General features: G+C 33.0%; 1 protein-coding gene and 1 non-coding gene across 2 annotated transcripts in view; both read right to left on the bottom strand.

The window, feature by feature from the left end:
• Nucleotides 1-1,543, bottom strand: part of LOC125024591 (ADP-ribosylation factor-binding protein GGA2-like) — a 20,865-nt gene extending 19,322 nt beyond the window's left edge. Inside the window, exon 1 of the mRNA XM_047612396.1 lies at nt 1,301-1,543. Coding sequence (XP_047468352.1) covers nt 1,301-1,340 — 40 coding nt within the window. The 5' untranslated portion in view covers nt 1,341-1,543. The remainder of the gene's footprint in view (nt 1-1,300) is intronic.
• A 13,289-nt stretch (nt 1,544-14,832) lies between these two features.
• Nucleotides 14,833-14,905, bottom strand: Trnav-cac. The gene has a single exon. It is a non-coding gene; the product is annotated as a tRNA-Val (tRNA).
• Between the last annotated feature and the right edge of the window lie 95 nt (nt 14,906-15,000).

Below are 15,000 nucleotides of genomic sequence, written 5' to 3'. Positions count from 1 at the left end.
TATTATTATTTTTTTTTTATATTTCCATCAAAGAATATAAATACTTTATAATGCTTTAATTTATGGACTCCAGGTACTGTATAATTTATGTTATGCATATATCAGACACTTAAATTTTGCTATACAAATATTACGTATGCTAAAATTTACAATAATTAATGATGCATCAACTTCCTCATTACCAAAATTATTCATAACTATCTGATGAAACTCAAAGGCATAATAGCTACTTATAATAACATAATGATAACATTTAACATTTAGAAGACAGCTGCACACTAGCCTCCATGTCTCCAGTGCTCCGGCAAAGGTCATCAACCCACACTCTTGCATATTCAGGGAAAAACAGAGCTTGGAATGTCTCCACCGTGATTTATTTTCAAAAGAGGATTTATTCTGTGCTCCGGCCTTCCGGAATAACTGGAATGGAGATTCATCAGCCTTTGCCAAGAAAGACGTAGAGTGGAGGCTGCTGCGAAGTCTTTCCACTGCGACACTAACAGATTAAACTTGGGGTTACAGGCTGTTTGTCGCAGATCTCGGCATATTCCAAGTAGGTTTGGATAGGACACACCAATATGAGCGCAAAGAAAAAGTCCCAGGTTTAGAGCCGTTCTCAGCGTCATGTGACATTGACCGCAAATCAAAATAATCATTGTCATCGCTTGTTGGAATTTACTTGTAAATTTACCTCCTCTTGCGATATAAATAAAACTCAAATATTAAACAATTTCTTAATGCAGACATTTTGTTCAAGTGAATGTCATAAAATAAATATTAAGTTTTGTAAGAAGTAAAGACATACTGTGACAAAACAAAATATTAGAAAATCATAGAAACAAACACAAAAAGAAAAAATACACACGATGAAGTTACGAAAAAGACAACATTGGAGAAAATATAAGAATACCTATATATATGTATCTGCAAAAAGAGTGAAATCAATCTTAATAAATTAAAAGATTTACTCAAGAGATTTACTTCATTCAGTTTAATTAAACACCTCCTCCTTATTTACGTGCGACAAAGCCAAGAAACAAGAGAAATAGAAGAGGAAACAGAATAAAACGGAAGGACAGGTGAACATGTCAAAATTTTTCCCGAAAAAAGAAAAAAAGAAAAAAATAAACAAATCAGGTGTTTCCTCAACATCCCTTCCTTTCGAGAGGAAATTTAACCCTTAATAACTCCTTCTCTCCCATCTACCCCCAACCAGCCCGAAAGAACAGACATTCACGCCCCTCCTGAAGTGATTTAGAATAAGTTACAACTTGTCTTTCACGAAGAAAATCCAACATACGAATAAGAGTCTCTAGTGACGGCGCCGCGGGAGAAGCCATGACGAGAACCTCTCTCAATCTCCCTCGCTCTTTTTTCTCCCTTTTCTCCCCTTTTACTCGTTTATCTCATTGTCTTCCGTGTCCGAGAAGGTGGGGCTGTCATGGCAGGAGCTAGCTGGTGTATTCCATATAGGTTTTGAGTTTGTTTTCGTGTTGTATTTTATGGATAATGATGAAGGAAGGTTCGGAGGAGCGAAATAACACGTGACAGAAAACGGGTCTTCAGCCAGGGTTTTTCCTTTTGATGGGGAGACTACTTTGGGTTTTTTTAATGTAGAATCTTGTTTCTTATGTAGGGGTTTTGGGCTATGAATTGTTTATATTTCTGGGTTCTCTGATTATTTCATTTTACGTTTGCTATGTCTTTCTTCCTTTACGTCATCTTTTGATGTTTTGTCTTTTTAAATAGTTTGACAATGCTTTTAGGAGGATTTTCCGTGTGTTTGTCTGAAATAGTAGTATTGCTTATATGTTGCATGTATGCATAAATACACTTTCATTCTCTCTCTCTCTCTCTCTCTCTCTCTCTCTCTCTATATATATATATATATATATATATATATATATATATATATATATATATATATATATATATATATACTGTATATCTTCTTGTAGTACAGCGTCAGCTTGACGTTGGCGACCAATGCCTTATATTTATGCCACTCTTCACAGCAGCATTGTCTACATTAGACGGGTGGCGTGGTTTGCTCAACATAGCGTGCTTCAACCAGTGAGTGCACTCTGCTCCACATTCACCGTGGCTTCACGCATTCCTGATCGGGTCACCTTTAGGCAATCAAGGTCAAGTTCCTTGCTCAGAGTTCAACGCGCCGGCCGTATGTCTCGAACCCAGATTGTCGTGACAGTCTTGGAGTCCGATGCTCTAACCCAGGGGTACTCAACTGGCGGACTGCGTTCCGGATCCGGACCTTCTGAGTGTTGCAGTTGGACCTCAGACCCCAGGAAGAGAAAATTCTAGTTAAATAGCATGAAGGTCCTGGTGAAAGTATCTTGCAAGTTTTTTTTTTTTTTTTGGTCGACTATGACTATATATATTTAGAATATATATATATCCGGACCGTGGTCATTCTTTTTTATATTTCATGTAATAAAAATTTCCGGACCTATGCGTACATTGGAGCTTGTCTAACTGGACCTTTGCGTATAATAGTTGAGTAGCCCTGCTCTAACCACTCGGCCACCGCGGCCTTCTATTATGTATATACATATATGTATATATATGTGTGTGTGTGTGTGTGTGTGTGTGTGTGTGTGCATATGTGTTTATATATGTGTGTGTGTGTACACACGCACGCACGCACGCACGCCCACACACACACACAAACACACACACACACACACACACACACACACACACACACGCACGCACACACACACACACACACACACACACACACACACACACACACACACACACACACACACGCACGCACACACACACACGCACACACACACACACACACACACACACACACACACACACACACACACACACGCACACACACACGCACACACACACACACACACACACACACACACACACACACACACACACACACACACACACACGCACACACACACACACGCACACACACACACACACACACACACACACACACACACATACACACACACACGCACACACACACACACACACACACACACACACACACACACGCACAATTTTCGTACGTTTGTATATGTTGTATATATTGTAGTAGAGTGTGAAACATCCGGTCTGATAGAGACTATCAGTTTCTTAACTTTGGTCACATTAACGATAATCGGACGAACAAAAACGTATGATAATTAAAGTAAAATACCGATTTATACCTTTAGAATGCCGCTGTCAACCATCGCCTGTCAAATCAGTCGCAATTTACAAATCGTCGGCATAAGTTTACGTCTGAAAAATACTTCAGTTTACGCTTTGTACCATTTTCTATGATCTTCTTCTACCCCTCTCCCCCCCCCCCCCCATTATCAGCCTAACCCACATGCATGTGACGTCATAAGTCTACATAGACCTTGTTTTTTTACTTCTCAAGGGATGAGGCCTTTGTAATAATATGTTGCAGGGCTACTCAGCTATTATGAGCAAAGGTCCAGGTAGACAAGTTCCAACATACGTACAGGTCCGGATAAATATTTTATATCTAATCTTGAAGATAAAGGCATCAAATCTAAGTACGCCATGGTGTTCCAATAAGATTTTTATTTATTTCATATTTACTCTTTGACTTGCTTATACAAAATATGAAGCTAACTAGTGGATATAAAAAATATAGAACTCTCAATTTATTTAATGATACTTCTCTCCTCCTGCGCTGGGTATCAAAAACCTTGGGATCTGTTTTCTGTACATAGTAATATAATGGTAGTAATACTGATGATTTTGATAATTATGATAGTGAGGATTATTATGATAATGATAATAGTAATGAAAATTATGATGTAAAATTACGTCCTCTTTTGCAGATTCTTGCATTTGTTTTATTTTTTATTTTTTTTTTATTTTTTTGTTGTGTCATTTCAGATTTAAGCTTCGCTCTCACAGGAAATTCCGAGTTACATTCAGAGCAATACATTCGAATTTGTGTACATTGCTAGGCAGCAAGTGATCCTTCGAATAAAGCTCCACAAATACTAAAGTATTAGCATTTTTTTTGTTTTTGTTTTCTATATAATGACATTACTATATACGATGATGATTATAACAATTATAATAGTAATAATGATAATAATGGTAATAGTAATGGTAATAATGATAATAATATCAATAACAATAATAACAATTGCAATGATAACCATTAGCATTACTATTACCGTTATCATTATAACTATAGTGATACAAATCACAAGTATGAATATGAATTGTTTATTTCCTAGAACCAATTTGAATCTTCAAAACCATCAGGTATCCAAATATTTCTAACGATATCTATCTATTAATGAAATATAGCAAGAATAGATGGCGTAATTAATGAATCAGCACAATATGTATTAATTCTTATTACAGTCATTATCATCACTGTCATTAACTTATAACCCATAATTTTAGCACGCGATGTGGCATTGGGTGCAAACTATTCAAACCTCAATTAACAAACGATCATATTATTTCTTGGGGCATGAAGGTTCTACGTATGAGGCGGCTAGTTTTGTACAAGCGGTACGACACTTTGACGCGAAGGGTTTTCGTACGCCCGACAGCGTCTATGCTCCGCCTATAAGACTTGAAATAAATGCAAGTATTTGGCGCTGCAGAAAATCGCAATGATGTTGATAACAATAATGATGATAGCAATAGCAATAATGATAAGGATGATAATAATGATAATAGCTATGATAATGATAATAATGGTTATACTGATAATTATAATACTAATAATGGTTATGCTGATAATTATAATACTAATAATGATACCAATAATGTTAATGATAATAATAACAACAACAGCTATATTAATAACAATGATAATAATAACAACAATAGTAAAATTAATAATAATGATAATAATCACGACAGTGATAATAATAATGATGATGATGATAATGATTATAATAATTATTATCATTATCATTTTAATAATAAGAATAATGAGAAAAGATCATTATTAATATTATTATACTATTATTATTATTAAGTCCTGGGTAAGACTATAAACTGCATCCGTTGACAGAGATTACTTGAGGGTAATGGAGTTACCTCTCACCTCCTCCCAGGTCACCCTTGGGCAAGCTGTGGCACCTGTTAGCCTTCCTAGCACAGGGTCATGAGCATGGATGGACAGGAGTCAGAAGCTTTGCAAGGCAATCTGTCTAGCAGAAGGAAACTCCAAGAAAAAAACAGGCCCGAGGTGTCACTTTAAGGTGACAACGGCAAATGTATCAGCTGTGACAGCCAATGTCAGAGTCTGACATGGTACCATCCGACGAAGATTATTATTGTTATTGTTATTGTTATCTTTGATATTATCATTATGATATTGGTCAATATTATTATTATCATCATAATTGTTATCCTTATCATTCACACCATTATTAATATTATCATTATCTTCATTATTATTCTTATTATTATCAATGTTATTATATATTATTATCATTATTATTATTATTACCATAACTGTTATTATTATCATTATTATTATTACTATAATTTACTTAATCATTACTATGGTTATTATTATTATTATTATTATCATCATCATTATCATTATTATTATCATTATCATCATCATCATTGTTGTTTTTGTTGTTCTTGTTGTTTTTATTACTAAACACTAACGATTATAATTATCATAGAGATAATAATGATGGTAATGGTAATGATATATAATAATGGATGATAATAATGATAATAATAATGATGATTATAATAATAAAAAGATGTTAGTGATAATAATAATAATTGGAATAATAATAACAATAATGATAACAATAATAGAAATAATAAAAATGATAATAAAAATAATAATAATCATAGTGATAATAATCATAATAATTATCGTAAAATCAATGGTAATAAAATCAGTGTTGGCAGTATTATTAATGTCATAATAAAAATTTTCAAGGTAAAGAAAAAGCCATTTTAAGTACAACATTTACGGAAATGCTATTACATTTTGCTGAGAGTAAAAGTCAAAAGTGGAGTTTTTAAGAATTAAATTATCTTCGGCTGGAAAATCGAAGCTGTAGAAAGGTGTTTGAGATCAGTTCATCAAGGTCAGCGGATTCTGGAACATGAAAACATTTAACTTGAATTACACTGAAATAGATAATCTTAGAAGCATCACTTAATCTTAGAAGTATAGCTTATATACACTGAAATATGTGAACTTACAGCTACAAGTTGATTTTAGCAGTAGAACGAATACACTGTAAAATACGATTCTAAAAGCCTTGCTTTACATACAACTAAAATTTAGGATCTTAAAAAGAAAAACTTGAACTTAGGGATATAACTTGCATATACTGAAATACAGGATCTTATAAGCATACCTTATCTTAGCAGTATGAGGGGAATATAACTGATATACAGAAACTATAAAGTCTAGCTTGATCTTAAAACTATAACTTGAATACAGTGATATGCAGGATCTTAGGAGTTGAAACACATCAAGCAAATATGCATTTGTCTGTCTGTCTGCCTCTCTCTATCTATCCATCTATCTGTCTGTCTGTTTCTCCGTCTCTGCCTTTGTCTCTCTCTCTCTCTCTCTCTCTGAATATACTGATATACATATTTTCAAAGTCTAGCAGGATCTTGGCAGTATAACCTGAATACACTATAATATAGGATCTTAGAAGCCAAACTTCATCTCTTATGAATTGGAATTACTGAAATACAGGCGATAGAAAGATCTTGGGAATATGACTTGAATACAGTGAAGTATGACATCTTAAAGGTATAACTCAAATGTACCACATAACCAATACATATAACTTGAATACATAGATATACTATAGGCTGTGCCTGTGGTATAAAACCTTATAGCTATAATTGATTTTTTCTTTTAATTTTAGATCTTTGGCACTTCAACACATCAAGTAAATATGCGCATGTCTGTGCGCATATTTACACACACACACATACACACTCACACACATTCATACACACACACACATATTCATATATATATATATATATATATATATATATATATATACATATATACATATATTACATTACCTTGCCATGTGCGCTGCATCCCCGGATCTTTACCGACCGCAGAGAGACCAACAGTCTTCTTTTGTTTTGAAGTTGTTAAAGTTCTTCTGACAACCGCCATAAATAAACCTGCGTGTGTTGTGTTGTGAAAAAGAAATATATATTCATCATTAAAAGAAATATATTCTGACGATTTCATATTTTCACATATCAAGGAGAAAGGATATGAAAGTAAGTGAGAGAGTAAGAGGATGAGAAAGAGAGAGAGAGAGAGAGAATAGGAGTGTGTTTATGCATATGTACGTATATGTGTATTTATGTATAGAATACATATAAGCTAGAGAGAGAGAGAGAGATAAAAAAAAAAAAAAAAAAAAAAAAAACAGACACACAACTTACGGTATACATTCATTCTTATCGAAGCTATAGTAGAACCTGTGGAGACGGGCTTTGCAAGGCCCAGTCACCTTAGGCTGATGACACACAATCTCTTGAATATCTAAGGAAAAAGAAAAATAATAAAAATGATAGAAAAATAGCAATGGGGATGGTAATGACAACAACATGGATGAAAACAACAACAATAAAAAATCATAAATCAGAAGTACATATCATAACTTTGTAATAGTTCCTTGCAACAAAAAAATTATCTTACCTCCGAGCGGGCGGAGGAAGCCAAAGGCGACGGAGATGAGACTCAGGAAAATTAATAAACGCACTGGGAAAAGAAGAAAGAGAGAGAGAAAAAAATATTAAGCTTGTAATTCAGATTTAACAGCCTCTTTTTCTTTTTGTATGTCCTAATTAATGGGGGGGGGGGGGGTATATTTAACGTGGTTGTTTATATGTTTTCTTTCTTTCTTTTTTTTTTTTTTTTTTTGGGGGGGGGGCGCTTTTTCCTTTTTTCATTATTTGTTCGATGTTCAGGATTTTCACATTTGTAAAGGTTTATTTTTTTAACATTGCATCTTTTTTTTAACTTTTTTTTTTTTTTTTTTTTTTTTTTGCTGTTTTATATATTCATTTATCTATTCTATTTTTTTTTTTTTTTTTTTTTTACAATCCCGTTTCTTGTTATCATGTTCTATCGATATCTTTTAAAAAGCAGTGGTTCTTATCCTTTTTAGAGTCACGGTCCCTTCAAAATCTGATGAAAGCTATGGAGCCCCTGAAATATTCACTTAAACACAATTCTATTCATTGGTATTTGATCTTCTCATACATATATTAGGTACACAAATTATTACCCAATCAACACGGATTTATGTACTGTCCCCTGTAGTTTTTTTTTTTTTTTTTTTTTTTTTTTTTTTTGTGAATTTCATGCAGATGATTCCACATGTGCTCAGCCAGCATGGAGTTTATCAGTAGGCCCTTATGACCGATCCTGATTTCCCCATTCCTTGAATTGGCGGGAAATTTTTTTTCTTTCTAATAGTATTGATATCGATACTGTTATAATTTTATATTGATATTATGGTAATTAAATTGTTCTTCAAATATTGGTAACACTAAAGACAATGAAATAAAACAAAAGAAATTTCCCAAAAATCAAGGAAAAGGATAAATAGGTGAGATAGGTAAGACTAATAACGGACTCCCTGGTGATTAAGCACTTGTAGCGCCATCTGTGTGTAAAGACAATAAAGAAACTAATATTACAGTGGGCATGGCATGCATTATTGCCAAATGTGCCGACTGGGTTAAACTATAAATTAACTATCTAAAAAAGCACACACAAAATACAAATGTTCATTTTTGATCCTCACGGACCAGGTGAACCCCACCCATTTTTTTAAACTGGTTTAAAGAAATTATATTCACCGTTTAGATTTGATTTGCAATATGTTCTCCATGTATAGCAATGATCTACATCTCAGCAAGATATAGAAAATCTCACCTCACGCATACGGACAGGAATAAGGATAATGATAATAATAATGATAATAATAATCATAATAATCTAGTAGATAAAATATTAATGTACATAATGATAGTAATGATATTAATGATAATAATAATCATAATAATATAGTAAATAAAATAATAGACATAATGATATCAATGATAATAATAGTAATACTAACAATAATAATAATTATAATAATAATGATAATAATGACAATAACAGTAATAATAATTACAATAACAATAATAATGATGACAATAACTATAATAATGGCAATAATAAAAATAACAATAACAACAATGTTATCGGTAGTAGCACTAGCAATAATACCGAAAAGGACTTACTTGTGGGGGAGCTGTACACTGCACGGGAACCTCGCTTGTTATGTGGGTCTTCGGAGAACCTCCTTACCTTTAAATGTCCTGCGGCATCCGGTGATGCTCATACTCACTCGGGCTTGTGCTTGTGTGCTTGCATGTGTGTATAAGGGTGTGTATAGGAGTGTGTTTGTGTGTATTTGAGTGTGTGTTCTTTATATGTATATATATGCAAATATAAGTTTATATTTATATACACATATACATACATACATATATATATGTATAATAGATAGAGAGAGAATGAGAGATACATACATACGCATAGTATATATGTGTGTGTATGTGTGCCCAACCTAAAATACGGAGATTTATACACCTCATAAACTAACTGATGAAGTAATGTAAAATTTGCAAAATAATAATAATAATAATAATAATAATAATAATAATAATAATGGTATTAATAACAACAACAATAATAATAATAATAATAATGATAATAATAATAACAATAATAATGACAATGATGATGATGATAGTAATAATAATAATGGTGATAATGATAATAATAATAATAATAATAATAATAATAATAATAATAATAATAATAATAATAATAATAATAATAACAACATTGATGATGATATTGATTATAGTAAAAATGATGATGATGATGATGATGATAGTGATGATAATGATAATAACAAAATAATAATGATATTAATGATAGTAACAAGGATAATAATAATGATGATAATGTTAATAATAATAATAATAATAATAATAATAATAATAATTATAAAAATAGTAATGATCACATTAACAACAATAATGATAAAAGCTATAATAATAACATGGAAAAGAAGAAGAAAGAACAAATAAATGTATAATATATAACAATATTCAATTGCAAGAAATAGTTAGCGAGGTTTTTCAAGTGATTAAGATGAACCGTATTCCTGTCGGCAATTGTAGAACAGGTATATCTTCACGATACAAGTGGTGTATTTTGAACGGTGTCGATTATATCTTCGTCAGAAATAAATGTATTTCTGACGACGATTTAATCGAAACCTGTCAAAATACTACTCTTGTGCTGTGAAGATATTAATTTTCATTCTACAGACGATTTGGACCAAGGTATTCCCACGCCTTTTGACTGGCTGCCTTGTGCATTGTAGACTTAGCCCTTTAAGGATAGTTCAGAGATTCTCGATGGACCCAAGTGTTATTATATTATTAAAGCTTTAACACATTCAGAATACGCGGGGTTCTTACAAGGCTCAACCGCTGAGTTTAGTGGGCAGCAGAGAAATTTCCTAACTTACGAAACCTCCGAACGAGATTTCGAATCGTGAGGGTTGAACGCCTGTCAGTTGGTGAATTTAAATAATTTTAATTCCATTTTTACGTGTCTCTATGTGTGCATATATATATATATATATTCATACACACACTCACACACGCGATCGTTACCTTGGAAAGCAACAAAAACCCAAGATAAACTGTGGGAGGGTTTTCCCCGCCTGATCTTCAGTGTTCTCCGTGTAACGTATTAGGTAGAAATCTTATTTGTTATTGTTTATTCATTCATGCTATCCTTTCTTCTTCTTCTTTTTTTTTTTTTGCATTTAATAGGCCATCATTCGATTAATTCATTATATTCATCAGCGTGCTAACCATTCCGATTTTTATTTACTTAGTCTTCATAAATTTATCAGTACTTCGTAAAACCACAAGAATTATCTCCATGCAGTGTAGAAGAAGCAGGATGAAGGCTAAACATGTAAAGCAATGTTGTTATCGTAGTTTCAGAAGGGATTTTTGTCTAAAATCCTGTTTCCACATATTTGTTGAAAGCACGTGGCCATGTCTTTCATAATCGGCGAAACCCAGTTGTGTCTCTATGTTTGTTTGTCTGTCTTTCTGTTTTTGTTTTTTTTAGTTTTGAATGATGTGTGTGTGTGTGTGCTTGTGTGTACGTGTGTTTTCCTTTTTACATCTCTCTCTCTCTCACTTTCTCACTCACTATCTCTATCAAATTACTCTCTCTCCATTCTTCCTTTTTCATATTTCTCTCTCTCTCTTTCACTTTCTCACTCACTATCTCTATTAAATTACTCTCTCTCCTTTCTTCCTTTTTCATCTTTCTCTCTCTCTCTCTCTCTCTCTCTCTCTCTCTCTCTCTCTCCATTCTTCCTTTTTAATCTCTCTCTCTCTCTCTCTGTCTCTCTCTCTGTCTCTCTCTGTCTCTCTCTCTCTCTCTCTGTCTCTGTCTCTCTCTCTCTCTTTTTTTTCTTCTCTTCTCTTCTCTCCTCTTCTCTCACCCTCTCTCTCTCTCTTCTCTTCTCTTCTCTACTCTTCTCTCACCCTCTCTCTCTCTCTTCTCTTCTCTTTTCTTCTCTTCTCTTCTCTTCTCTTCTCTTCTCTTCTCTTCTCCTCTCTCTCTCTCTCTCTTTCTCTCTCTCTCTCTCTTTCACTTTTTCGTTCACTCTCTCTATGAAATCACTCTCTCTCCATTCTTCCTTTTCACATCTTTCTTTATCTCTCTCTCTCTCTTTTACTCTCTCTCTCTATATCTCCCTCTCTCTCTCTCTCTTCTCTCTCTCTCTCTCTTCTCTCTCTCTCTCTCTCCTCTCTCTCTCTCTCCTCTCTCTCTCTCTCTCTCTCTCTCTCTCTCTCTCTCTCTCTATATATATATATATATATATATATATATATATATATATATATATATGCTTCCCCTCTCCCCCAATCCCTCTCTCCCTCCCTCTCTCTCTCTCTCTCTCCATCTCTATCTATCTCTCTATCTCTATCTCTCTCTCTATATATATATATATTTTCTTCCCCTCTCCCCCAATCCCTCTCTCCCCCCCTCTCTTTTTTTTTGCAATCTCTGCAATGTGGCGTTCCTCTTTCCACTTCCTGTCACAAATAATCTGGTAGACATTACAGTGGCCTCGAATTTTCCCGTCGTTCGTATCATAAACATCATCTGTATCTTTGTTGATTTTTGTTGTAAATTGCATTGGTGAATTGGCCAGTTGCAAATTCGTTGCTTTTCAATCTCTTTCTTTACTTCTTGACTTCTTCTTCTACTTCTTTATCATCTTCCTTCTTCGTCTTCTTTCTTTTTTTTTCTCCTCCACATCTTCCTCTTCTTCCTCCTCGCCCTCTTCTGCTTCTTCCTCTTCTTAGTCTTCTTCTGCTTCTTCTTCTTCTTCTTCTTCTTCTTGCTCTTCTTGTTCTTAATCCTCCTCCTCCTTCTCCTCTTCTTCTATCTTGTCTTTTTCGGCTTCTTCTTCTGCTTCCTCGTCTTCTTCTTCTTCTTCTTCTTCTTCTCTCTCCTCCTCCTTCCTCTTCCTTCTCCCAGCTCAGACTTTTATTCTCTACTACGAATCAAAATCCAGAAGTACCTCATTATCTACTGGCATAAAATAACAGAAGACTATATTATTGAAAAAAAGATAAAACGCTAATTTCCTAATTAAGAATACCACGTCTCGTAACGCATCGACGTTATACTTACATGGCATTAAGGGAATCACATTTAGCGTAATAATCGTTGTTAATTGTATGAATATATTAATAGCGTCTAAAAAAAATGTTCTAAAAAAGGACAAAGAATTTCCCCCTTCCATGTATTTTATAAACAGTCTAAATGAAGGAAATTTACATCAGCCTGATATTGTTGCACGTCATTAGCCAACACTTGGTCATTAGTAAATCCTTATAAAGTGCTATTTTGAGCTAGGGTAAATTCCTGGCCTTTGGAGGACATTTTGAGTGAATATGTTGCTGACTGAACGATAAAAGAGATTCTGCTATTGTCCATCGAGAGTTTACTGTACTGTTCTATTATGTTTCATAATGTTATTTTTCTTGGTTGAATTCTTGCGTAGGCTAGTGGATAGAAGGTAAGAGTGGGCAAGAGAAAGGGAGAGAAAGAAAGAGATAGAGATTGAGAGGAGGGGAAGGAGCGAGAGAGAGAGAAAGAGAGATATTGAGAAAAGGGGAGGGAGAGAGCGAGAGATAGATAGATAGATAGATAGATAAAGAAAGAGAGAGAGAGAGAGCGAGCAAGGAACAAGCTTACACACACACACACACACACACACAAACATCCATTAAAACTAACAGAAACTCTTACCAACAGACTATCTGTGATCGTGCGAACTCAAAACAAAAAGTCATATTCGCACATAGATAACACAACACAACAGACAAAAGCGAGCTAAAGAATACAAACACAACAACTGCATTACAGCATCAACTCAATAATAATGCTAACAATAATAATGCTATTAATAATAATGATGATAATAATGATAATATTAATAACAGCAACAATAATAATGATGATGATTATAATATCAATACAGTAACAATGATAACAATATCAATAATAATAATAATGATAATATAAATAATAATGATAACAATAAGAATGTTAATAATAATAACGATAATTATCATGATGATGATAATAATAACAATGATAATGAAAATAATAATGATAATAATAATAAAAACAAAAACAACAATAACAATAATAATGATGCTAATATTAATCCAATAATAATAACAACAATAATAATGATAATATGTATAATAATGATAATAATAATAAGTATGAAATGATAATAATAATAATGATAAAAATGATAATAATAATAATAATAATAATAATAATAACAAAGATAACACTAATGATAATGATGACAAAAAGGACGACGATGATGATACTGATGATAATAGTGTTGACTGTAGTAATAACACATAATATGAATAATGACTTAAACGATAATGACAGAAATGATGACGATAAAAAAAAAAAAAAAAAAAAAAAAAACAGATAGTGGTGGTATTAGAGTTTATGGAGGGAAATAAGACGGAACAAGTAAAATTATGATACTGATGATGACAGTATTATTATCCAAAACAAATACTGAGAGGCTAATAGAATGATGATACCGACACGATAATGATGTGATAAGTAATTTGAAAAGAATGTACGAAATAGAGCCGTTGTTATCGGCACTTTTATTAATTACTGTCGATTGTTTTGCAAGTTAAACGTCTTGCTTGTATTATATGATAATGTTTACTGTTCCTTTTTCCGAGACGAAAAACCAGAGAGGGAAGGAGACAAGGCATTCTGGAAGATAAAGAAAAATGAGAAAAGAGAGAAGATATATATATATGTGTATATATATATATATAGATAGATAGATAGATAGATAGAGAAAATTGAAAGATAAAATGTCACAGAAAGAGAGATAGAGACAATTGAAAGATAAAATGTCACAGAACGAGAGATAGAGAAAATTGAAATATAAAATATATATAATTATATATAGACATAAAATTATATATATATGTATGAATGTATATATGTATGTGTGTGTGTGTGTATGTGTGTGAGTGTGTGTGTGTGTGTGTGTGTGTGTGTATGTGAATGATATTTTAACATATGTATACATAACATAAATATGTTTACACGTGTTTATGCGTGTATGCAATATATTCGAACAATTACAACAAAAACATATCATTTTGTAAAAGTGTTTCCGCCCGGGATCGAACCGGGGACCTTGCGCGTGTGAAGCGCACGTGATAACCACTACACTACGGAAACCTCACGTACGAAGAACAGAGAGAGCGGGGACAAAACTTTTGATTATATTAACATTCACCTATATACTATATACTTATCTATCTATTTATCTATCT

Source organism: Penaeus chinensis, chromosome 43 (assembly GCF_019202785.1).
Source record: "Penaeus chinensis breed Huanghai No. 1 chromosome 43, ASM1920278v2, whole genome shotgun sequence".
Classification (NCBI taxonomy): Eukaryota; Metazoa; Arthropoda; class Malacostraca; order Decapoda; family Penaeidae; genus Penaeus; species Penaeus chinensis.
The sequence above is the reverse complement of the archived record's forward strand: the minus strand, read 5'-3'. Positions and strand labels throughout refer to the sequence as shown.